The 25203-nt window shown below is 43.6% G+C and overlaps 4 protein-coding genes across 7 annotated transcripts; all 4 read right to left on the minus strand.

Annotated features, from left to right (window-relative positions):
* Nucleotides 1-879: 879 nt before the first annotated feature.
* On the minus strand, nucleotides 880-3927 carry LOC117731092 (tubulin alpha-1B chain-like). Its single transcript, XM_034533243.1, has 4 exons — nucleotides 3822-3927; nucleotides 2719-2941; nucleotides 2359-2507; nucleotides 880-2062 (listed from the first exon to the last, which is right to left on the minus strand). The coding sequence occupies exons 1-4, from the start codon at nucleotides 3822-3824 to the stop codon at nucleotides 1082-1084; spliced, it is 1356 nt and encodes a 451-aa protein (XP_034389134.1). The 5' UTR covers nucleotides 3825-3927; the 3' UTR covers nucleotides 880-1081.
* Nucleotides 3928-5190: 1263 nt separating this feature from the next.
* LOC117730996 (odorant receptor 131-2-like) lies at nucleotides 5191-8898 on the minus strand. Of its 2 annotated transcripts, XM_034533105.1 has the most exons (3): nucleotides 8700-8898; nucleotides 8042-8188; nucleotides 5191-5958 (listed from the first exon to the last, which is right to left on the minus strand). In XM_034533105.1, exons 2-3 carry the CDS (start codon nucleotides 8186-8188, stop codon nucleotides 5191-5193), a joined length of 915 nt encoding a protein of 304 aa, XP_034388996.1. In that variant the 5' UTR covers nucleotides 8700-8898. The 2 variants fall into 2 exon arrangements, with proteins under 2 accessions (XP_034388996.1, XP_034388995.1); XM_034533104.1 differs by having other exon boundaries at nucleotides 8042-8898.
* Nucleotides 8899-11635: 2737 nt separating this feature from the next.
* On the minus strand, nucleotides 11636-16212 carry LOC117731460 (odorant receptor 131-2-like). 2 transcript variants are annotated; one of them, XM_034533842.1, is made up of 3 exons: nucleotides 16035-16212; nucleotides 15377-15523; nucleotides 11636-12800 (listed from the first exon to the last, which is right to left on the minus strand). In XM_034533842.1, exons 2-3 carry the CDS (start codon nucleotides 15521-15523, stop codon nucleotides 12048-12050), a joined length of 900 nt encoding a protein of 299 aa, XP_034389733.1. In that variant the 5' UTR covers nucleotides 16035-16212; the 3' UTR covers nucleotides 11636-12047. The 2 variants fall into 2 exon arrangements, with proteins under 2 accessions (XP_034389733.1, XP_034389732.1); XM_034533841.1 differs by having other exon boundaries at nucleotides 15377-16212.
* A 384-nt stretch (nucleotides 16213-16596) lies between these two features.
* Nucleotides 16597-22828, minus strand: LOC117731461 (odorant receptor 131-2-like). Of its 2 annotated transcripts, none has more exons than XM_034533843.1 (4): nucleotides 22476-22828; nucleotides 17915-19405; nucleotides 17518-17670; nucleotides 16597-17361 (listed from the first exon to the last, which is right to left on the minus strand). In XM_034533843.1, exons 1-2 carry the CDS (start codon nucleotides 22620-22622, stop codon nucleotides 18653-18655), a joined length of 900 nt encoding a protein of 299 aa, XP_034389734.1. In that variant the 5' UTR covers nucleotides 22623-22828; the 3' UTR covers nucleotides 16597-17361; nucleotides 17518-17670; nucleotides 17915-18652. The 2 variants fall into 2 exon arrangements, with proteins under 2 accessions (XP_034389734.1, XP_034389735.1); XM_034533844.1 differs by lacking the exon at nucleotides 22476-22828 and adding an exon at nucleotides 20802-20937.
* Between the last annotated feature and the right edge of the window lie 2375 nt (nucleotides 22829-25203).

Consider the following 25203-nt stretch of genomic DNA (forward strand, 5'->3'; position numbering starts at 1 on the left):
GGGATGGGGTCAAGGGGGCAGGTGGTTGGGGGGTCAGAGGTTACCAAGGTAAGAACTTGATTAGGAGACAGGGAGATAAAAGAGGAAAACAAGGGGGAAGAAGGTGAAGTTACTGGAGGTGTAGTTATGGAAGATGGCTTAGTAAATGAAGAACGTATGTCGTCTATCTTTTTTGTAAAGTAGTCAACAAAGTGGCTTGGTAGAAGGGTGGAGGGAGGGGGGGACCAGGGGGGTCAAGGAGGTTCGAAAAAATAGAGAAGAGCTTTTTGGGGTTAGACAAAGAGGATTCGATTCTGGATTGGTAGAACAGACTTTTGGCTGCATAGACGCAGCTCTTCTCTGCAGGAGGTCGACGCCCCGATCAACTGCAGCTGTAGAAGCTCGAGGAGGCTGTGATCGATGATCAGCAGGTATCGATCACACACAACTCTACATATCTATATATTATATATTCTACAAATCATATACGCACCGTGAGCACCAGCAGAGGCTCGTGACCGCGTCAGGATGCTCGCGGCTGCGCGAGGACGAACTCACCGAAACACTTTCGGTTCTCCGCTTTTATTGGACGGGACATGCGCACGAGAGCGCTGTGGCTCCCGGTGCATCATGGGTGTTGTAGTTTAGGGTGTCGACGAAGCTCTTTAAAGTGCACGTGACTAAAGACTTTAAACTGAGTGGTCCGTCTCTTCCTGTTTATAGTTTATCCACAATGCTTTGCTGACATTTTATTGTTTAACTGATCAAATTGGTAAAATAGTTGATGGGATAATTGATATCTTATTGCTCGTTAGTGGGAGCCCCAACTGGTTTACATTAATCACCAGAAAGACAAGTTAGAATAAATAATAATAATAATAATAAAGACACAGACCAATAAACAGGCCAAGGGAACTTTATTGACACATTAACTCTGAACATATGAAGTAATAAAAAACATTTAATGTTGGAACTCATCATAAAAATAAACATCTTCACAAGATAATCTTTGGAACTCTACTTCCTCTTTAAACAGCGTCCACTTCCTGTCTGCTCAACAGGAAGCATCTATTCTACAGAACATGGCTCCCAGTGAAGCGGTCTAAAACTCCTCCCCCTCTTCTTCACCGTCACCGTCACCAGAACTGAGCCCCACCTCCTCGTAGTCCTTCTCCAGGGCGGCCATGTCCTCTCTGGCCTCAGAGAACTCCCCCTCCTCCATCCCCTCCCCGACGTACCAGTGGACGAAGGCCCGCTTGGCGTACATCAGGTCGAACTTGTGGTCGAGTCGGGCCCAGGCCTCGGCGATGGCGGTGGTGTTGCTCAGCATGCACACGGCCCTCTGCACCTTGGCCAGGTCTCCGCCGGGCACCACGGTGGGCGGCTGGTAGTTGATGCCCACCTTGAAGCCGGTGGGGCACCAGTCCACAAACTGGATGGTGCTCTTGGTTTTGATGGTGGCGATGGCGGCGTTGACGTCTTTGGGCACCACGTCGCCGCGGTACAGCAGGCAGCAGGCCATGTATTTACCGTGGCGAGGGTCGCACTTCACCATCTGGTTGGCGGGCTCGAAGCAGGCGTTGGTGATCTCGGCCACGGTCAGCTGCTCGTGGTAGGCCCTCTCGGCGGAGATGATCGGGGCGTAGGTGGCCACCGGGAAGTGGATGCGGGGGTAGGGCACCAGGTTGGTCTGGAACTCCGTCAGGTCCACGTTCAGGGCCCCGTCGAAGCGCAGGGAGGCGGTGATGGAGGAGACGATCTGACTCATCAGCCGGTTGAGGTTGGTGTACGAGGGGCGGTCGATGTCCAGGTTCCTGCGGCAGATGTCGTAGATGGCCTCGTTGTCCACCATGAAGGCGCAGTCGGAGTGCTCCAGGGTGGTGTGGGTGGTCAAGATGGCGTTGTACGGCTCCACCACCGCCGTGGACACCTGGGGGGCCGGGTAGATGGCGAACTCCAGCTTGGACTTCTTGCCGTAGTCGACCGACAGGCGCTCCAGCAGCAGGGAGGTGAAGCCAGAGCCGGTGCCGCCCCCGAAGCTGTGGAAGACCAGGAACCCCTGAAGACCCGTGCACTGGTCTGACTGAGGACACAACGCAATAACTTAGTTTATTCACTCCAAAGTTCATGAGAATGTTTTACTAGAAACTTAAATGCTCTGTTATTCAAAAGGAAATAAACACATTTATTTGAGTTACTAGAACATCAGAGCTCAGACCAACACTTGGTGTCAAAAGACTTGCTCCTCCTATAGTACTCGGTCTGGTTCTGATGTGCAGGACTAGACCACCAGAGGTGTTTGGTGCCCTCTGGTGATGTCATTGTGATGAATAATGAATCACAGGTTCCTGGCTTTAGTGGGAGAGGACTCCTCCTCACCAGTTTGCGGATCCGGTCCAGCACCAGGTCGATGACCTCTTTGCCGACGGTGTAGTGCCCGCGGGCGTAGTTGTTGGCCGCATCCTCCTTCCCGGTGATAAGCTGCTCGGGGTGGAACAGCTGCCGGTAGGTCCCGATACGCACCTCGTCTGAGGAGGCGGGACATCAAAATAATAATATATATATCAAAAATAATAAAAGAAAAATAATTTATATATATATATATATATATTAAAACTATATTTAAAAAAAGAATATATATACAAAATGTTATATATATATAAAATAAAATATATAATATATATAAATATATGTGTGTAAAATATATATATATACACACACACACATTAAAGAACGTACCAATGACAGTGGGCTCCAGGTCCACAAACACAGCTCTGGGGACGTGCTTCCCAGCTCCGGTCTCACTGAAGAAGGTGTTGAAGGAGTTGTCTCCCCCGGCGATGGTCTTGTCGTTGGGCTTCTGTCCATCGGGCTGGATGCCGTGCTCCAGGCAGTAGAGCTCCCAGCATGCATTGCCAATCTGGACACCGGCCTGACCCACATGGATGGAGATGCATTCACGCTGGATGGAAACAAGGCCATGTGTGAAACATGTTATAAACAGGATTCAGCTCCAAGACAAAATATACACACACACATATTATAATATATTAATATATACATATATACACACATATATATATATATTAATATATTATAATATGTGTGTGTATATATATATATAATATACACACACATATATATACATATTATAATATATTAATACACACACACATATATATATACACACACATGTATATACATATATACACATAATATATATATAAATATATACATATAATATATATATACACACACATATTATATATATATATATATATACATATAATATATATATATATATACACACATATTATATATATATACATATTATATATATAGGCTTTTTAAATAAAATGTACGGACTTATTGTGAATGTTTAATCACGTGACTAACGTTTTTTCTATTTCAAAGCTGCGTCAGACGCGTTGGCCACGCCCCCCTCTCGAGACGCTGCATCTCATTTAAAAAAGTGGCGCACTTTTTAAAAATATTTTTATATAAATAAATATTTATGTGTGAAATAATTATGAGTATGAAAGCACAGAAACGCACTCATTGTATACGGGAAGACCGATAAAAGAGAGCCGTTAAAGTGGTTGAAGGAGCCCGGGTCAGGTCCGCCATGTTGTTTCATTAACGGATATCTAACGTTATGCTCAACAGCTAACTAGCTAACAGCTAACGTTAAACCACCGTTAATTAGGGCTCGTTTGGTCACGTGACCAGAAAGTTCGTTAAACTCCCAAAGCTGACTCCGTAAAACGATAAATACCGTTAAACTCCAACTTAGACCCGGTTTAATGAATAAAGATGACGCGTTCACCTGATGTCATACTCACCATGTTGAAGGAGGAACATCAGATAGATTGTGGACTAGTTTCCGCTGCGGGGTCTCTTCATAGTTAGCTCACGGGTTTCAACAACAGAAGCACTTCCTGCGAACGCCTTCACAATAAAAGCGTATTTTATTCAACTGCAAAAGTATAAAAACAACAACAACAACCGCAAAAGTAAGAACTACATGGTGGTGGAAGAGGTATTAAGATCCGTTACTGCAGTTAAAGTACTAATACCACACTGTAGAAGTTAAAGTTAAAGTCCTGCATTCAAAACCTTATCAAAAGTAAAAGTATTTAAGTATTATCAGTAGTTAATGTAAAAGTATTGATTGACCAGTAAAATGTTTTATTATTATCTGATATTTCTGGGTGAATACTAGTGCTGCTTTCACGTGTATGTTTCATTGTAACTCCTGCTGGCTGGTTTAATGTGTTTGTCCACAGAATACATGCAGACTGGATGAGCGAGCTCCCACGACCCCTCCCACCGCCCTTCAAGGGCAAAGAACTGGTCCACGGCATAGTATTGATTCATTTTATTTATTAAAAAACATCATTTAAATGTTACTTATACTTTATAACATATATACAGTATATATATATATATATATATATATATATATATATATATATATATATATCTATATACATAGTAGAAGATAGATATAAAATCAGGTTTGGCATGTTTGATAACGGGCCCAACATTTTTATTTTTAAAATATTACAACAAACGAGCAAAAAACGAAATTAGGTACCGTTTTAAAGGAGAAGAAGGCGCGTTGAGTTCTCACTCATGGTGGAACGAGCTCCTCAGTGGTCTTCCTCCTCTCCCTCTTGCTCAGAGTGTCTCATGTATAGTTATTCCTCTGCCTCCCTTAATGATAACGGTACATGCAACAAGTGTAGTTCATTTGGTTGGAGGCAGTTCTAAGTGGGTAAGATGCCAGAATCTTCTCAGGAACCATCTTCCCCGGCCTGCCTTCCATGATGAAACCTCAAAAGCTCACAGAACTGACATGGACCTCACATTTGTCAACTTTAACCAACAGGTTGTTCTCCAGGAGCCACATGCAGTATCTGTTCCTTAATGTTGTGAAGTCCCCAAACACTGACTGGTGAAGGAAGTCCGAGAGCACATCATTGAGTCAAGGAGAGCAGGAGTGTCGGTTAGATTTAAGGGGCATTACTCAGAGTGGCCAAGTGCTTCATCAACGGTTCTCAGAAATATTAATGTATGCCTTCATTGCTTCTCGCTGACTCGTGACTGGAAACCAGGAGTGAATAAGTGATGGTTTGATACTCAGCCCTGTTTTAACAACTGTTTTTCCATAATTTCCTAAACCAAAATGGAATGTTTTTGAGCTGTATCTTACTGTGGGCTCATTTTACACAATAGATATCTTTTCAAGAACTTCCTGACAGTCTTGTCTCGCATACCATAGATTATTGGACTAATGGATCGTGGTAAAACCTGTACAATAATGTAACAAGCGAACAGGGAGTCTGAATAATTCTTGGGGAACCATAGCAGCAGAGGCTGTTTTAACTGGGGTGTTGCATATGATGCCATACAAAGCAGCAGCTGGAACCCATGGAGGAGGATTGTGTTTCTGGCCTTTTTAGCATCTACACTAGCTTTTGTTGCAGTGAACAGGATGTTGAAGTAAGTGTAAAAGATAACAAACCAAACTATAACTAGAAACAGTGAATATGTGACATCTCTCTTGTTGAGGATGAGGGGATTTGGGAAGACATTTTTTCTGAGACAGAAGACTCTGGAATGAAAGAAGTCCAGCGGCTCTGTGGCCAAAGTGATGAACAGATCAGGAAGAACGGACACAATGCTGATGTTCCAGATGAAACCAATTAGCATCAAGGTTCTCCTGACGGTGCAGATCTGCATGTGGCGAAGGGGGAAGCAGACGGCGATGTAGCACTCCATCGCCATGCAAGCCAGGTTCAGAGGGGTGTTTTCAGTGGTGACGAGAGTCAGCAGCGTGAAGATGCAGCAAACAGAGACGTTTATTGTGTAGACGGTGTAGCTGATGACGAAGAGGATGATGCTCAGCGTCACTTGGATCATGTCGTTGACCACCAGGTGAATAATAAGGATGTAGCGAGGATTCGTGTAGAAGATCTGACGGTTGGGAAGTACAGATTTGTTATCCAGTAGAACAGCATTAAACATGAATAACAACATTAACATCTTAGTGGTTATTCCAGGCCTGACAATCTGCTGGCAAATCATTTAGATATGAATATGTTTAGCATTGCGTAGGGTTGGACAATATGATGATATGTATTCAGAGGCAATAAAAAACATACCGACACTGTTTCTACTTTGGACTTGATTAACAAAAACGTGTTCTCGTTGTTTAAAATCTAGATATTTCCATGTACTTCACTATATGGTCCTATACAGTGCTAGTGGCTGGCGCAATTATGTGTACCGTTATAGACCATTTTCAATATTGTCCAACTATAAATAGAGGCTGGCAGATATTTTTGAAGAACCAACTGATTTTTGTATTTTGGGGTTTAAAGAGTTATGATCAAGTATGAAGTGAGAGGGTCAAAATAATGTGACGGACTTATGATATTTCAGCTGTTACCAATACATTTGTGATGAGCGGTTTATCAGTCAACTCTCTCTATAACACAGATCAAGGGTTGCAAATATACATTAAATACTGAAAGTTATTTTTTTAGTTTTCATGAATGAGCTTTTATCATTTGCATTTATCAAAATTGAGACAGAGCGATGTTCTGGTGCTGTTTCTGCACCAATGAGTCATAATTCTCTCTTCCCCGATACTCATTCTTACGGAGTAGAGAATGAAGCGTCGTAATGTAACTCAGTGACTTTGCTGTCAGTCATCGGCTAACGTGAACTAGCTCTCCTGAGTAGAGAATGAAGCGTCGTAATGTAACTCAATGACTTTGCTGTCAGTCATCGGCTAACGTGAACTAGCTCTCCTGAGTAGAGAATGAAGCGTCGTAATGTAACTCAATGACTTTGCTGTCAGTCATCGGCTAACGTGAACTAGCTCTCCTGAGTAGAGAATGAAGTGTCGTAATGTAACTCAATGACTTTGCTGTCAGTCATCGGCTAACGTGAACTAGCTCTCCTGAGTAGAGAATGAAGCGTCGTAATGGAACTCAGTGACTTTGCCGTCAGTTACCGGCTAACGTGAACTAGCTCTCCTGAGTAGAGAATGAAGCGTCGTAATGGAACTCAGTGACTTTGCCGTCAGTTACCGGCTAACGTGAACTAGCTCTCCTGAGTAGAGAATGAAACGTCGTAATGGAACTCAGTGACTTTGCCGTCAGTTACTGGCTAACGTGAACTAGCTCTCCTGCCGATTTCAACACGGATTCGTTGCTGCAATGTGACATGAATCCACAGCTGTGTAGTAATAGTTTGCACATGCTCAGTAGAGATAGGACCGGTGGACGGAGGCGTTTTATTGTTCCTGCGTAGCATCAGTGAGCTGATAAATTCTTTCTAATGTATATTCCTACCGTGCTCTACGTGGTCAACAAAAGACGAGCACTGCATTCATGGAAATAGCTATAACTAATGTTATTTCACTAACTAACTAGAATACAATATGCTGTGCTCCATATTTGAGTGGTCACATACAGGTTTTCTTATTGTTCACCTTTAATGTGCTCTCTGCATGATGGTGTCTACTCATCACAGATAGTTTGTGGGGAAGAAGCCCCACTCCTTTTAATAATGACTGAATGTTGTTATAGTTTTACATTACATTTCATTTAGCTGACGCTTTTATCCAAAGCCACTTATAATCATACATCGTAGACACAGCTTCAGTGAGCAAATCAGGGTTAAGTATGTTGCTCAAGGACACATCGATTAGGGCACAGCCGGGGATTGACCTGACGCTCCTCTATTGAAAGACGGACCTGCTAACCACAGACCCACAGTCACCCACAGTCGAATTATAAAAAAGAAATGGAGTGACATGTCCTCTCTAGAAGTGGTTCTCCCAGTTAAATGTTCAACTATATCAATAATTAAAGGTAATTACTGTAATAGTTATGAACCAGGACCTCCAGTTTGTGCATTAAATAGATGGTATACATACAAATATAGTCGGCTGAACATGTTATTTCATAGTGTCAGATACATATCAACGTTAAATAAGACTAATTGAAGTATTAATCCAGCATATTTCTTTTCTGCTGCTGCATCGTACCTGGTGGTTATGGAAGGTGTAAATGAGGGCTGCATTGATGTAGTTGATGGAGAAGCCGAGAAGCACGATGATCACGTTCTTGATCACGGCTTTGGAGAAGGAGTCTCGGTGCTCCAGAACCACGGTCACGTTCACAGAAGAGTTCATCTCCAACAGAAGAAAGCAGGAAATATTGACATCATTTCAAAGGAATTACAATATTGACCCTTCCAGTGAAGCATCCCCCAAGAAAATGTGTTATTCTATACTTGATTATCTAAAAACTGTCAGTGTAAATGTTTTAGTAGTTTGGTGTTATAATCATTATTATAAGCTAAAACAACACATTACGTTGGTTAAACTGAGAAATCATTTTAAATGACAGAAAAGATGTCCAACAGTAAGAAAAAGAAGCTTCAGGAACAACCAGACCTGTGTTCTTCTGTCTGGGACGGCAGACAGAACCCTGAGAGCTACACCTGGAGACTACGAACAGGTAACTCTCAGGTTGGTCAACACACAACCAGCCTGCAGCTTCAGTGTTTCAGTCACAAACAAGTCCAGAAACATTCAAAGCTTTCAAAGCAACATGAGAACTCATCAACGTTTCAATACTACAGAAAATATACAAGAACATTTGTTTCTACAATGAAATATTGAATGTCTTCTCAGTTCTTACCTCAGTTAATGCACCAAGACGACAACACTGTTACTTCAGAGGAGCCGAGACTTTTTATGTGGTTCGGTTGTCAATTCCCAAAAGATTCAGGAGCGTACCAGGAGGCAACTTCCAGTTCTGCCCAGTGAAGTCAAAGCTTCATGTGTTAACGCTGCATTCTCTCTACTGACCACCAGGGGGCGACTCCTCTGGTTGTATAGAAGTCTATGCTTCATGTGTTAAAGCTGAATTCTCTCTACTGACCACCAGGGGGCGACTCCTCTGGTTGTATAGAAGTCTATGGTTCATGTGTTAACGCTGCATTCTCTCTACTGACCACCGGGGGACGACTCCTCTGGTTGTATAGAAGTCTATGCTTCATGTGTTAACGCTGCATTCTCTCTCCTGACAACCAGGGGGTGACTCCTCTGGTTGTATAGAAGTCTATGCTTCATGTGTTAAAGCTGCATTCTCTCGACTGACCACCAGGAGGCAACTCGTCTGGTTGTATAGAAGTCTATGCTTCATATATTAAAGCTGCATTCCCATTACTGACCACCAGGAGGCGACTCCTCTGGTTGTATAGAAGTCCATGCTTCATGTGTTAAAGCTGCATTCTCTCTCCTGACAACCAGGGGGTGACTCCTCTGGTTGTATAGAAGTCTATGCTTCATGTGTTAAAGCTGCATTCTCTCTACTGACCACCAGGGGGCGACTCCTCTGGTTGTATAGAAGTCTATGCTTCATGTGTTAACGCTGCATTCTCTCTCCTGACAACCAGGGGGTGACTCCTCTGGTTGTATAGAAGTCTATGCTTCATGTGTTAAAGCTGCATTCTCTCGACTGACCACCAGGAGGCAACTCGTCTGGTTGTATAGAAGTCTATGCTTCATATATTAAAGCTGCATTCCCATTACTGACCACCAGGAGGCGACTCCTCTGGTTGTATAGAAGTCCATGCTTCATGTGTTAAAGCTGCATTCTCTCTCCTGACAACCAGGGGGTGACTCCTCTGGTCGTATAGAAGTCTATGCTTCATGTGTTAAAGCTGCATTCTCTCGACTGACCACCAGGAGGCAACTCGTCTGGTTGTATAGAAGTCTATGCTTCATATATTAAAGCTGCATTCCCATTACTGACCACCAGGAGGCGACTCCTCTGGTTGTATAGAAGTCCATGCTTCATGTGTTAAAGCGGCATTCTCTCTCCTGACCACCAGGAGGCGACTCCTCTGGTTGTATAGAAGTCCATGCTTCATGTGTTAAAGCGGCATTCTCTCTCCTGAACACCAGGGGGCGACTATTCTGGTTGTATAGAAGTCTATATAAAATGAAAGTGTATTTATACATGTACCACAATGTAAATTGCAATGTTTAAGAACGCAGACTGAATATTTTGTATTGTCTTTGTTTTCAGTTGGTAAATGCTATCAATAAAGTGTTCCTGCAAGGACGTCGATCCGTCTCCGTGCCGTGAGGGAAACGTACCGAAACGTTACATTGGTGTCAGAAGTGACTTCGGAGGGACAAGATCGCTAAATCCCGTGGAGCTCTAACCTAACCTTGTGAGAGAGCTAGCCGGTTAGCCTGCTGTTGGGCATGGATCGTGTCGGCAGGACGAAGGTGAAGAAAGAAGGTAGCGTTAATGGGAGAGTGCGGCGGCAAGCACTCGGTTGCTGTTTTGACGGTAAAAACGCCAAAATACACCGGTAGGTCAGCCTGGGCAGCCTTCCTGGCCCAATTTGAGCTATTATCACATGCCGGGGGATGCTCCACCGGGACTAAAGCGCTACAGCTGGCGCTGGTGAAATACGACACCTCTCCTGACTGATTGCATGTCCTGCACAGGAGAAAACCCTCTCAGATGGTGTCGATGAGGCCTGTACACACAGGTATGGGTCTGAAAGTGCAGACTTCATCCACCACCAGTCTGCAGGGTCTGGTCCTGATTGGGATTGAAGGCAGACTTATCGAGATTTCAATCTCATTCTGGACCTGTTCAGCGATGGACAGGCTCTGCCTTTAGTGGTCCTGAAGAAGCTCTCGGTCCACATCCTCCAACAGCTTCTCTAGGGCTGACTGCTTGGCACGAAAACTATATAAAAGTAGTGTTTAGACAAACATGCTTCAAAATAAATGCATTAATTTGAATAAATAAAACATATTGGAGGATATCTATTAGTCTTTTTGATGAATTGTATTAATGGAACAGGTATTATACTGTTTTCACATCACTTTTTGTTTTTTAGCTGAACCATGTAGATTCCACAGTGGAAAAAGAATGCAGTCCCTGGACCACACATGTGGTCACAGACCTGTGGAGTTCCCTCACCTGGTCTTGTGTTAAATGAGCCTTCTTTGCCAAGGTGAATGAGGTCACTGTTGAAGCTGGAGAGACAACAATATAAACATTAATAATGTTAAATATGTACACGCAACAGAAGCATCACTGTACATGCAAGCGCTAGTTTGATTAACATTACACTGACTTGCAGGTAGCCGTTTGCTAGTAGCTATCTACGGTAGGCTAGCTAGCTAGCTTAAACATGGTTATAATGCCTAATTTATCATTTGTTGTTATTAGGCCTACTTTTATAAATGCAAGACTTGTTATCAACGTTACGGTCCTAACCTGAGGTAAGGCTGCTGTTGTCATCATCGGTCTTCATGTTTTCAGGGGCACCGGTCTCCCCATCGCCGGGGCCAGGGCGCTCCCAGACTGCCTCTGATGTGCTCGGCATGGGCTCACGGTCGAACACGGTGCCTCTGCTTTCAAGTGGATGTTATGCGTTGCCAGATGTTTCATTACATTTGACGTGTTCCCCCCTTTACACGCAATTATTTTGTTGCATTTTGCGAAATACAGCCAGACTTTTGACCGTTTACCTTTCGGCATTTTCTCTGTTAAAAGGTTGATGGCTAGCTAGCTAATGTGGCTATATAAACGATAGGCTATCGTTACCTGCTGCCAGGGCGGAGTCATCAGAGTAGTATAAAAAAAAGTATTTCAATCAGCTCAGGCGCTGAAAGGAAGCACCGAAATCTGCGTTAAGTTTCAGTCTGGTAGGCACCGGTCGTATGGGTTCCATATTGGCACCGGTTTTCGGTACCAAACCCTAATCATTGATCAGGTTTGGGAGAGGGCCAGAATCAATATCGAATCATTCAAGGCCCAATTAAAAAGCAGTGCCTCAGATATGTAGATATGCGAGTTTGTAATTACATGGATGTGTAACAGCTGTATGTTTGAAGGTTACACCATCTGCATGTTTACTTAGCAGAGAGAACTGAAGAGAGTGAAGCCTCAAGTAAATGTTGCTTCATCTTTTATTGGGATATCCATCTCAGGAAAGCTTAACAGTCTGCTGGCTCAACACCACAGATGCCCTTTCAAGAACTTCCTGAAAGTCTTGTCTCTGATGCCATAGAGGACTGGACTAATGGACCGTGGTAGAACCTGTATAATAATATAGGAAGCAAAGAGATGGTCTACATAATTCGTAGGGTCCCCTTGCTTTAGAACTTTTAATACTTGCGGCCTTGCATATGTTGCCATACAAAGCAGCAGCTGGAATCCATGGAGGAGGATTGTGTTTCTGGCTTTTTTAGCATTTTTGCTGGCTGATTGTGCAGCGAACATAATTCTGAAATAAGTGTAAAATATGGTGATCCAAATGATAACTAGAAACAGTGAATATATGATTTCTCTCTTGAGGGGGATGAGGGGATTTGGGAAGACGTTTTCTCTGACACAGAAGACTCTGGAATGAAAGAAGTCCAGCGGCTCTGTGGCCAAAGTGATGAACAGATCAGGAAGAACGGACACAATGCTGATGTTCCAGATGAAACCAATTAGCATCAAGGTTCCCCTGACGGTGCAGATCTGCATGTGGCGAAGGGGGAAGCAGACGGCGATGTAGCACTCCATCGCCATGCAAGCCAGGTTCAGAGGGGTGTTTTCAGTGGTGACGAGAGCCAGCAGCATAAAGATGCAGCAAACAGAGACGTTTATTTTGTAGACGGTGTAGCTGATGACGAAGAGGATGATGCTCAGCGTCACTTGGATCATGTCGTTGACCACCAGGTGAATAATAAGGATGTAGCGAGGATTCGTGTAGAAGATCTGACGGTTGGGAAGTACAGATTTGTTATCCAGTAGAACAGCATTAAACATGAATAACAACATTAACATCTTAGTGGTTATTCCAGGCCTGACAATCTGCTGGCAAATCATTTAGATATGAATATGTTTAGCATTGCGTAGGGTTGGACAATATGATGATATGTATTCAGAGGCAATAAAAAACATACCGACACTGTTTCTACTTTGGACTTGATTAACAAAAACGTGTTCTTGTTGTTTAAAATCTAGATATTTCCATGTACTTCACTATATGGTCCTATACAGTGCTAGTGGCTGGCGCAATTATGTGTACCATTATAGACCATTTTCAATATTGTCCAACTATAAATAGAGGCTGGCAGATATTTTTGAAGAACCAACTGATTTTTGTATTTTGGGGTTTAAAGAGTTATGATCAAGTATGAAGTGAGAGGGTCAAAATAATGTGACAAACTTATGATATTTCAGCTGTTACCAATACATTTGTGATGAGCGGTTTATCAGTCAACTCTCTCTATAACACAGATCAAGGGTTGCAAATATACATTAAATACTGAAAGTTATTTTTTTAGTTTTTATGAATGAGCTTTTATCATTTGCATTTATCAAAATTGAGACAGAGAGATGTTCTGGTGCTGTTTCTGCACCAATGAGTCATAATTCTCTCTTCCCCGATAGTCATTCTTACGGAGTAGAGAATGAAGCGTCGTAATGGAACTCAGTGACTTTGCCGTCAGTTACCGGCTAACGTGAACTAGCTCTCCTGAGTAGAGAATGAAGCGTCGTAATGGAACTCAGTGACTTTGCCGTCAGTTACCGGCTAACGTGAACTAGCTCTCCTGAGTAGAGAATGAAGCGTCGTAATGGAACTCAGTGACTTTGCCGTCAGTTACCGGCTAACGTGAACTAGCTCTCCTGAGTAGAGAATGAAGCGTCGTAATGGAACTCAGTGACTTTGCCGTCAGTTACCGGCTAACGTGAACTAGCTCTCCTGCCGATTTCAACACGGATTTGTTGCTGCAATGTGACATGAATCCACAGCTGTGTAGTAATAGTTTGCACATGCTCAGTAGAGATAGGACCGGTGGACGGAGGCGTTTTATTGTTCCTGCGTAGCATCAGTGAGCTGATAAATTATTTCTAATGTATATTCCTACCGTGCTCTACGTGGTCAACAAAAGACGAGCACTGCATTCATGGAAATAGCTATAACTAATGTTATTTCACTAACTAACTAGAATACAATATGCTGTGCTCCATATTTGAGTGGTCACATACAGGTTTTCTTATTGTTCACCTTTAATGTGCTCTCTGCATGATGGTGTCTACTCATCACAGATAGTTTGTGGGGAAGAAGCCCCACTCCTTTTAATAATGACTGAATGTTTTTATAGTTTTATAAAAAAGAAATGGAGTGACATGTCCTCTCTAGAAGTGGTTCTCCCAGTTAAATGTTCCACTATATCAATAATTAAAGGTAATTACTGTAATAGTTATGAACCAGGACCTCCAGTTTGTGCATTAAATAGATGGTATACATACAAATATAGTCGGCTGAACATGTTATTTCATAGTGTCAGATACATATCAACGTTAAACCCTCCACTACATGACTCAAACCTGTACCCTACCCTCCACTACATGACTCACTCCTATACCCTACCCTGCACTACATTATATTTCAGCTGTTACAAATATATTTCTGATGAGCAGTTTATCAATCAACTCTCTATACAACACAGATCAAGGGTTGCGAATATACATAAAAAGTCTCGGCTCCTCTGAAGTAACAGTGTTGTCGTCTTCATACATTAACTGAGGTAAGAACTGAGAAAACATTCAATATTTCATTGTAGAAACAAATGTTCTTGTATATTTTCTGTAGTATTGAAACGTTGTGATGTCCAACTGTTGATGAGTTCTCATGTTGCTTTGAAAAGCAACATGAGAACTCCATATGAGAAATCCAAGAAAGGTCCATATTTGAGTGGTCACATACAGGTTTTCTTATTGTTCACCTTTAATGTGCTCTCTGCATGATGGTGTCTACTCATCACAGATAGTTTGTGGGGAAGAAGCCCCACTCTTTTTAATAATGACTGAATGTTTTTATAGTTTTACATTACATTTCATTTAGCTGACGCTTTTATCCAAAGCCACTTATAATCATACATCGTAGACACAGCTTCAGTGAGCAAATCAGGGTTAAGTATGTTGCTCAAGGACACATCGACTAGGGCACAGCCGGGGATTGACCTGACGCTCCTCTATTGAAAGACGGACCTGCTAACCACAGACCCACAGTCACCCACAGTCGAATTATAAAAAAGAAATGGAGTGACATGTCCTCTCTAGAAGTGGTTCTCCCAGTTAAATGTTCCACTATATCAATAATTAAAGGTAATTACTGTAATAGTTATGAACCAGGACCTCCAGTTTGTGCATTAAATAGATGGTATACATACAAATATAGTCGGCTGAACATGTTATTTCATAGTGTCAGATACATATCAACGTTAAATAAGACTAATTGAAGTATTAATCCAGCATATTTCTTTTCTGCTGCTGCATCGTACCTGGTGGTTATGGAAGGTGTAAATGAGGGCTGCACTGATGTAGTTGAGGGAGAAGCCGAGAAGCACGACGATCATGTTCTTGATCACGGCTTTGGAGAAGGAGTCTCGGTGCTCCAGAACCACGGTCACGTTCACAGAAGAGTTCATCTCCAACAGAAGAAAGCAGGAAATATTGACATCATTTCAAAGGAATTACAATATTGACCCTTCCAGTGAAGCATCCCCCAAGAAAATGTGTTATTCTATACTTGATTATCTAAAAACTGTCAGTGTAAATGTTTTAGTAGTTTGGTGTTATAATCATTATTATAAGCTAAAACAACACATTACGTTGGTTAAACTGAGAAATCATTTTAAATGACAGAAAAGATGTCCAACAGTAAGAAAAAGAAGCTTCAGGAACAACCAGACCTGTGTTCTTCTGTCTGGGACGGCAGACAGAACCCTGAGAGCTACACCTGGAGACTACGAACAGGTAACTCTCAGGTTGGTCAACACACAACCAGCCTGCAGCTTCAGTGTTTCAGTCACAAACAAGTCCAGAAACATTCAAAGCTTTCAAAGCAACATGAGAACTCATCAACGTTTCAATACTACAGAAAATATACAAGAACATTTGTTTCTACAATGAAATATTGAATGTCTTCTCAGTTCTTACCTCAGTTAATGCACCAAGACGACAACACTGTTACTTCAGAGGAGCCGAGACTTTTTATGTGGTTCGGTTGTCAATTCCCAAAAGATTCAGGAGCGTACCAGGAGGCAACCTCCAGTTCTGCCCAGTGAAGTCAAAGCTTCATGTGTTAACGCTGCATTCTCTCTACTGACCACCGGGGGGCGACTCCTCTGGTTGTATAGAAGTCTATGCTTCATGTGTTAAAGCTGAATTCTCTCTCCTGACCACCAGGGGGCGACTCCTCTGGTTGTATAGAAGTCTATGCTTCATGTGTTAAAGCTGCATTCTCTCTCCTGACCACCAGGGGGCGACTCCTCTGGTCGTATAGAAGTCTATGCTTCATGTGTTAAAGCTGCATTCTCTCGACTGACCACCAGGAGGCAACTCGTCTGGTTGTATAGAAGTCTATGCTTCATATATTAAAGCTGCATTCCCATTACTGACCACCAGGAGGCGACTCCTCTGGTTGTATAGAAGTCCATGCGTCATGTGTTAAAGCGGCATTCTCTCTCCTGAACACCAGGGGGCGACTATTCTGGTTGTATAGAAGTCTATATAAAATGAAAGTGTATTTATACATGTACCACAATGTAAATTGCAATGTTTAAGAACGCAGACTGAATATTTTGTATTGTCTTTGTTTTCAGTTGGTAAATGCTATCAATAAAGTGTTCCTGCAAGGACGTCGATCCGTCTCCGTGCCGTGAGGGAAACGTACCGAAACGTTACATTGGTGTCAGAAGTGACTTCGGAGGGACAAGATCGCTAAATCCCGTGGAGCTCTAACCTAACCTTGTGAGAGAGCTAGCCGGTTAGCCTGCTGTTGGGCATGGATCGTGTCGGCAGGACGAAGGTGAAGAAAGAAGGTAGCGTTAATGGGAGAGTGCGGCGACAAGCACTCGGTTGCTGTTTTGACGGTAAAAACGCCAAAATACACCGGTAGGTCAGCCTGGGCAGCCTTCCTGGCCCAATTTGAGCTATTATCACATGCCGGGGGATGCTCCACCGGGACTAAAGCGCTACAGCTGGCGCTGGTGAAATACGACACCTCTCCTGACTGATTGCATGTCCTGCACAGGAGAAAACCCTCTCAGATGGTGTCGATGAGGCCTGTACACACAGGTATGGGTCTGAAAGTGCAGACTTCATCCACCACCAGGCTGCAGGGTCTGGTCCTGATTGGGATTGAAGGCAGACTTATCGAGATTTCAATCTCATTCTGGACCTGTTCAGCGATGGACAGGCTCTGCCTTTAGTGGTCCTGAAGAAGCTCTCGGTCCACATCCTCCAACAGCTTCTCTAGGGCTGACTGCTTGGCACGAAAAATATATAAAAGTAGTGTTTAGACAAACATGCTTCAAAATAAATGCATTAATTTGAATAAATAAAACATATTGGAGGATATCTATTAGTCTTTTTGATGAATTGTATTAATGGAACAGATATTATACTGTTTTCACATCACCTTTTGTTTTTTAGCTGAACCATGTAGATTCCACAGTGGAAAAAGAATGCAGTCCCTGGACCACACATGTGGTCACAGACCTGTGGAGTTCCTCCACCTGGTCTTGTGTTAAATGAGCCTTCTTTGCCAAGGTGAATGAGGTCACTGTTGAAGCTGGAGAGACAAAAATATAAACATTAATAATGTTAAATATGTACACGCAACAGAAGCATCACTGTACATGCAAGCGCTAGTTTGATTAACATTACACTGACTTGCAGGTAGCCGTTTGCTAGTAGCTATCTACGGTAGGCTAGCTAGCTAACTTAAACATGGTTATAATGCCTAATTTATCATTTGTTGTTATTAGGCCTACTTTTATAAATGCAAGACTTGTTATCAACGTTACGGTCCTAACCTGAGGTAAGGCTGCTGTTGTCATCATCGGTCTCCATGTTTTCAGGGGCACCGGTCTCCCCATCTCCGGGGCCAGGGCGCTCCCAGACTGCCTCTGATGTGCTCGGCACGGGCTCACGGTCGAACACGGTGCCTCTGCTTTCAAGTGGATGTTATGCGTTGCCAGATGTTTCATTACATTTGACGTGTTCCCCCCTTTACACGCAATTATTTTGTTGCATTTTGCGAAATACAGCCAGACTTTTGACCGTTTACCTTTCGGCATTTTCTCTGTTAAAAGGTTGATGGCTAGCTAGCTAATGTAGCTATATAAACGATAGGCTATCGTTACCTACTGCTAGGGCGGAGTCATCAGAGTAGTATAAAAAAAAGTATTTCAATCAGCTCAGGCGCTGAAAGGAAGCACCGAAATCTGCGTTAAGTTTCAGTCTGGTAGGCACCGGTCGTATGGGTTCCATATTGGCACCGGTATTCGGTACCAAACCCTAATCATTGATCAGGTTTGGGAGAGTGCCAGAATCAATATCGAATCATTCAAGACCCAATTAAAAAGCAGTGCCTCAGATATGTAGATATGCGAGTTTGTAATTACATGGATGTGTAACAGCTGTATGTTTGAAGGTTACACCATCTGCATGTTTACTTAGCAGAGAGAACTGAAGAGAGTGAAGCCTCAAGTAAATGTTGCTTCATCTTTTATTGGGATATCCATCTCAGGAAAGCTTAACAGTCTGCTGGCTCAACACCACAGATGCCCTTTCAAGAACTTCCTGAAAGTCTTATCTCTGATGCCATAGAGGACTGGACTAATGGACCGTGGTAGAACCTGTATAATAATATAGGAAGCAAAGAGATGGTCTACATAATTCGTAGGGTCCCCTTGCTTTATAACTTTTAATACTTGCGGCCTTGCATATGTTGCCATACAAAGCAGCAGCTGGAATCCATGGAGGAGGATTGTGTTTCTGGCTTTTTTAGCATTTTTGCTGGCTGATTGTGCAGCGAACATAATTCTGAAATAAGTGTAAAATATGGTGATCCAAATGATAACTAGAAACAGTGAATATATGATTTCTCTCTTGAGGGGGATGAGGGGATTTGGGAAGACATTTTCTCTGACACAGAAGACTCTGGAATGAAAGAAGTCCAGCGGCTCTGTGGCCAAAGTGATGAACAGATCAGGAAGAACGGACACAATGCTGATGTTCCAGATGAAACTAATCAGCATCAAGGTTCTCCTGACGGTGCAGATCTGCATGTGGCGAAGGGGGAAGCAGACGGCGATGTAGCACTCCATCGCCATGCAAGCCAGGTTCAGAGGGGTGTTTTCAGTGGTGACGAGAGTCAGCAGCGTGAAGATGCAGCAAACAGAGACGTTTATTTTGTAGACGGTGTAGCTGATGACGAAGAGGATGATGCTCAGCGTCACTTGGATCATGTCGTTGACCACCAGGTGAATAATAAGGATGTAGCGAGGATTCGTGTAGAAGATCTGACGGTTGGGAAGTACAGATTTGTTATCCAGTAGAACAGCATTAAACATGAATAACAACATTAACATCTTAGTGGTTATTCCAGGCCTGACAATCTGCTGGCAAATCATTTAGATATGAATATGTTTAGCATTGCGTAGGGTTGGACAATATGATGATATGTATTCAGAGGCAATAAAAAACATACCGACACTGTTTCTACTTTGGACTTGATTAACAAAAACGTGTTCTCGTTGTTTAAAATCTAGATATTTCCATGTACTTCACTATATGGTCCTATACAGTGCTAGTGGCTGGCGCAATTATGTGTACCATTATAGACCATTTTCAATATTGTCCAACTATAAATAGAGGCTGGCAGATATTTTTGAAGAACCAACTGATTTTTGTATTTGGGAGTTTAAAGAGTTATGACCAAGTAAGTAGTGAGTGGGTCAAAATAATGTGACTTCCAATCCGGCTTCCATTCAAAACACAGCACAGAAACCGCCCTCCTGAAAATCACAAATGACATACTTCTCTCTGCTGACTCTGGCTTTCTCACTGTCCTCATCCTCCTTGACCTCAGTGCCACCTTCGACCCTATCAACCACTCCATCCTCCTCTCACGTCTCCAGTTCTTGGCATAACTGGCTCTGCCCTTTCCTGATTCACCTCATATCTTTCAGACCGACATCAATTTATTGCCATAAACAACTGTACATCCTCAACCTCCCCAGTCACCCACGGTGTCCCCCAAGGTTCTGTGCTCGGTCCCCTCCTCTTCATCATTTACATCCTTCCCCTTGGACAAATCATCCGTCGTCATGGTCTCAACTTCCACCGCTACGCTGACGACACCCAACTTTACTTCTCCACCAAGACCATTACCTCAGTCACCCACTCCACTCTCACTACCCGTCTCACTGATATAAAATGATGGATGCAACAGAACTTTCTGAAACTCAACTGCAATAAATCTGAAATACTCATCATCGGCCCTAACTCCCTCAGCCCAGACCTTCTCCCTCAACATTGATGGCTCCATCGTCACACCCTCCACCCAGGTCCACAACCTCGGTATCATCCTCGACCCCACCATCTCTTTCCTACCCCACGCCAACCACATCACCAAAACTGCCTTCTTTCCCCTCCGGAACATTGCTCTCCTCGGGCCCTCCCTGTCCTCTACCACCACTGAAGTTCTCATCCATACCCTCATAACCTCCAGACTTGACTGCTGCAACAGCACCTCTTCGGCTCTCCCAATAAAATCCTCAATTAACTTCAGGATGTTCAGAACTCTGCTGCTCGACTGCTCACCTCCACCCACCACTATGACCACATCACCCCGGTCCCACGCAACCTTCACGGGCTCCTGGTAAAATTCAGGATAGACTTTAAAATATTACTCACCATCTACAAAGCCCTAAACGACGTGGACCCTCCCCCCCTTTCAGACCTACTCCCCTTCCAAGCCCCGACCCGTTGCCTCAGGTCCGGCGGTGCAAACACTCTGAAGACCATCAGGACCAAGCGCCGGACCTGGGGCTACAGGGCCTTCTCAGCTGCAGCACCCCCCCTCTGGAACGCCCTCCCAATCCACAACCGTCAGGCTCCCACCCTTTCATCATTCAAGCAAGCCCTCAAATCCCACCTCTTCAAAGTCGCATTGGCCTGCTAACCCCGCCCCCTACCCTCCACTACATGACTCACTCCTGTACCCTACCCTCCACTACATGACTCACTCATGCACCCTACCCTCCACTACATGACTCACTCCTGTAGCCTACCCTCCACTACATGACTCACTCATGTACCCTACCCTCCACTACATGACTCACTCCTACACCCTACCCTCCACTACATGACTCACTCCTACACCCTACCCTCCACTACATGACTCACTCCTGCCCCCTACCCTCCACTACATGACTCACTCCTGCCCCCTACCCTCCACTACATGACTCACTCCTACACCCTACCCTCCACTACATGACTCACTCCTGCCCCCTACCCTCCACTACATGACTCACTCCTACACCCTACCCTCCACTACATGACTCATTCCTACACCCTACCCTCCACTACATGACTCACTTCTATACCCTACCCTCCACTACATGACTCAAACCTGTACCCTACCCTCCACTACATGACTCACTCCTATACCCTACCCTGCACTACATTATATTTCAGCTGTTACAAATATATTTCTGATGAGCAGTTTATCAATCAACTCTCTATATAACACAGATCAAGGGTTGCGAATATACATAAAAAGTCTTGACTCCTCTGAAGTAACAGTGTTGTCGTCTTCATACATTAACTGAGGTAAGAACTGAGAAAACATTCAATATTTCATTGTAGAAACAAATGTTCTTGTATATTTTCTGTAGTATTGAAACGTTGTGATGTCCAACTGTTGATGAGTTCTCATGTTGCTTTGAAAAGCAACATGAGAACTCCATATGAGAAGTCCAAGAAAGGTCCATATTTGAGTGGTCACATACAGGTTTTCTTATTGTTCACCTTTAATGTGCTCTCTGCATGATGGTGTCTACTCATCACAGATAGTTTGTGGGGAAGAAGCCCCACTCTTTTTAATAATGACTGAATGTTGTTATAGTTTTACATTACATTTCATTTAGCTGACGCTTTTATCCAAAGCCACTTATAATCATACATCGTAGACACAGCTTCAGTGAGCAAATCAGGGTTAAGTATGTTGCTCAAGGACACATCGATTAGGGCACAGCCGGGGATTGACCTGACGCTCCTCTATTGAAAGACGGACCTGCTAACCACAGACCCACAGTCACCCACAGTCGAATTATAAAAAAGAAATGGAGTGACATGTCCTCTCTAGAAGTGGTTCTCCCAGTTAAATGTTCCACTATATCAATAATTAAAGGTAATTACTGTAATAGTTATGAACCAGGACCTCCAGTTTGTGCATTAAATAGATGGTATACATACAAATATAGTCGGCTGAACATGTTATTTCATAGTGTCAGATACATATCAACGTTAAATAAGACTAATTGAAGTATTAATCCAGCATATTTCTTTTCTGCTGCTGCATCGTACCTGGTGGTTATGGAAGGTGTAAATGAGGGCTGCATTGATGTAGTTGATGGAGAAGCCGAGAAGCACGATGATCACGTTCTTGATCACGGCTTTGGAGAAGGAGTCTCGGTGCTCCCGAACCACGGTCACGTTCACAGAAGAGTTCATCTCCAACAGAAGAAAGCAGGAAATATTGACATCATTTCAAAGGAATTACAATATTGACCCTTCCAGTGAAGCATCCCCCAAGAAAATGTGTTATTCTATACTTGATTATCTAAAAACTGTCAGTGTAAATGTTTTAGTAGTTTGGTGTTATAATCATTATTATAAGCTAAAACAACACATTACGTTGGTTAAACTGAGAAATCATTTTAAATGACAGAAAAGATGTCCAACCGTAAGAAAAAGAAGCTTCAGGAACAACCAGACCTGTGTTCTTCTGTCTGGGACGGCAGACAGAACCCTGAGAGCTACACCTGGAGACTACGAACAGGTAACTCTCAGGTTGGTCAACACACAACCAGCCTGCAGCTTCAGTGTTTCAGTCACAAACAAGTCCAGAAACATTCAAAGCTTTCAAAGCAACATGAGAACTCATCAACGTTTCAATACTACAGAAAATATACAAGAACATTTGTTTCTACAATGAAATATTGAATGTCTTCTCAGTTCTTACCTCAGTTAATGCACCAAGACGACAACACTGTTACTTCAGAGGAGCCGAGACTTTTTATGTGGTTCGGTTGTCAATTCCCAAAAGATTCAGGAGCGTACCAGGAGGCAACCTCCAGTTCTGCCCAGTGAAGTCAAAGCTTCATGTGTTAAAGCTGCATTCTCTCTACTGACCACCAGGGGGCGACTCCTCTGGTTGTATAGAAGTCTATGCTTCATGTGTTAAAGCTGAATTCTCTCTCCTGACCACCAGGGGGCGACTCCTCTGGTTATATAGAAGTCAAAGCTTCATGTGTTAAAGCTGCATTCTCTCTCCTGACCACCAGGGGGCGACTCCTCCGGTTGTATAGAAGTCTATGCTTCATGTGTTAAAGCTGCATTCTCTCTACTGACCACCAGGGGGCGACTCCTCTGGTTGTATAGAAGTCTATGCTTCATGTGTTAACGCTGCATTCTCTCTCCTGACCACCAGGGGGCGACTCCTCTGGTTGTATAGAAGTCTATGCTTCATGTGTTAAAGCTTTATTGTCTCTACTGACCACCAGGGGGCGACTCCTCTGGTTGTATAGAAGTCTATGCTTCATGTGTTAAAGCTGCATTCTCTCTCCTGACCGCCAGGGGAAGAATTCCTCTGGTTGTATAGAAGTCTATGCTTCATGTGTTAAAGCTGCCTTCTCTCTCCTGATCACCAGGGGGCGACTGTTATGGTTGTATAGAAGTCTGTGCTTCATGTGTTAAAGCTGCATTCTCTCTCCTGACCACCAGGGGGCGACTCCTCTGGTTGTATAGAAGTCTATGCTTCATGTGTTAAAGCTGCATTCTCTCTACTGACCACCAGGGGGCAACTCCTCTGGTTGTATAGAAGTCTGTGCTTCATGTGTTAAAGCTGCATTCTCTCTCCTGACTACCAGGGGGCGACTCCTATGGTTGTATAGAAGTCTATGCTTCATGTGTTAAAGCTGCATTCTCTCTCATGACCACCAGGGGGCGACTCCTCTGGTTGTATAGAAGTCTATGCTTCATGTGTTAAAGCTGCATTCTCTCTCCTGACCACCAGGGGGTGACTCCTCTGGTTGTATAGAAGTCTATGCTTCATGTGTTAAAGCTGCATTCTCTCTCCTGACCACCAGGGGGCGACTCCTCTTGTTGTATAGAAGTCTATGCTTCATGTGTTAAAGCTGCATTCTCTCTACTGACCACCGGGGGGCGACTCCTCTGGTTGTATAGAAGTCTATGCTTCATGTGTTAACGCTGCATTCTCTCTACTGACCACCAAGGGGCGACTCCTCTGGTTGTATAGAAGTCTATGCTTCATGTGTTAAAGCTGCATTATTATCTCTCCCGACCACCAGGTGGTGACTTCTCTGGTTGTATAGAAGTCTATGCTTCATGTGTTAAAGCTGCATTCTCTCTCCCGACCACCAGGAGGCGACTCCTCTGGTTATATATAAGTCTAAGGTTCATGTGTTAAAGCTGCATTCTCTCTCCTGACCACCAGGGGGCGACTCCTCCGGTTGTATAGAAGTCTATGCTTCATGTGTTAAAGCTGCATTCTCTCTACTGACCACCAGGGGGCGACTCCTCTGGTTGTATAGAAGTCTATGCTTCATGTGTTAACGCTGCATTCTCTCTCCTGACCACCAGGGGGCGACTCCTCTGGTTGTATAGAAGTCTATGCTTCATGTGTTAAAGCTTTATTGTCTCTACTGACCACCAGGGGGCGACTCCTCTGGTTGTATAGAAGTCTATGCTTCATGTGTTAAAGCTGCATTCTCTCTCCTGACCGCCAGGGGAAGAATTCCTCTGGTTGTATAGAAGTCTATGCTTCATGTGTTAAAGCTGCATTATCTCTCCTGACCACCAGGGGGCGACTCCTCTGGTTGTATAGAAGTCTATGCGTCATGTGTTAAAGCTGCATTCTCTTTACTGACCACCAGGGGGCGACTCCTCTGGTTATATAGAAGTCTAAGCTTCATGTGTTAAAGCTGCATTCTCTCTCCCGACCACCAGGGGGCGACTCCTCTGGTTGTATAGAAGTCTAAGCTTCATGTGTTAAAGCTGCATTCTCTCTCCC

This window comes from Cyclopterus lumpus, chromosome 5 (genome assembly GCF_009769545.1).
Source record: "Cyclopterus lumpus isolate fCycLum1 chromosome 5, fCycLum1.pri, whole genome shotgun sequence".
Taxonomy (NCBI): Eukaryota; Metazoa; Chordata; class Actinopteri; order Perciformes; family Cyclopteridae; genus Cyclopterus; species Cyclopterus lumpus.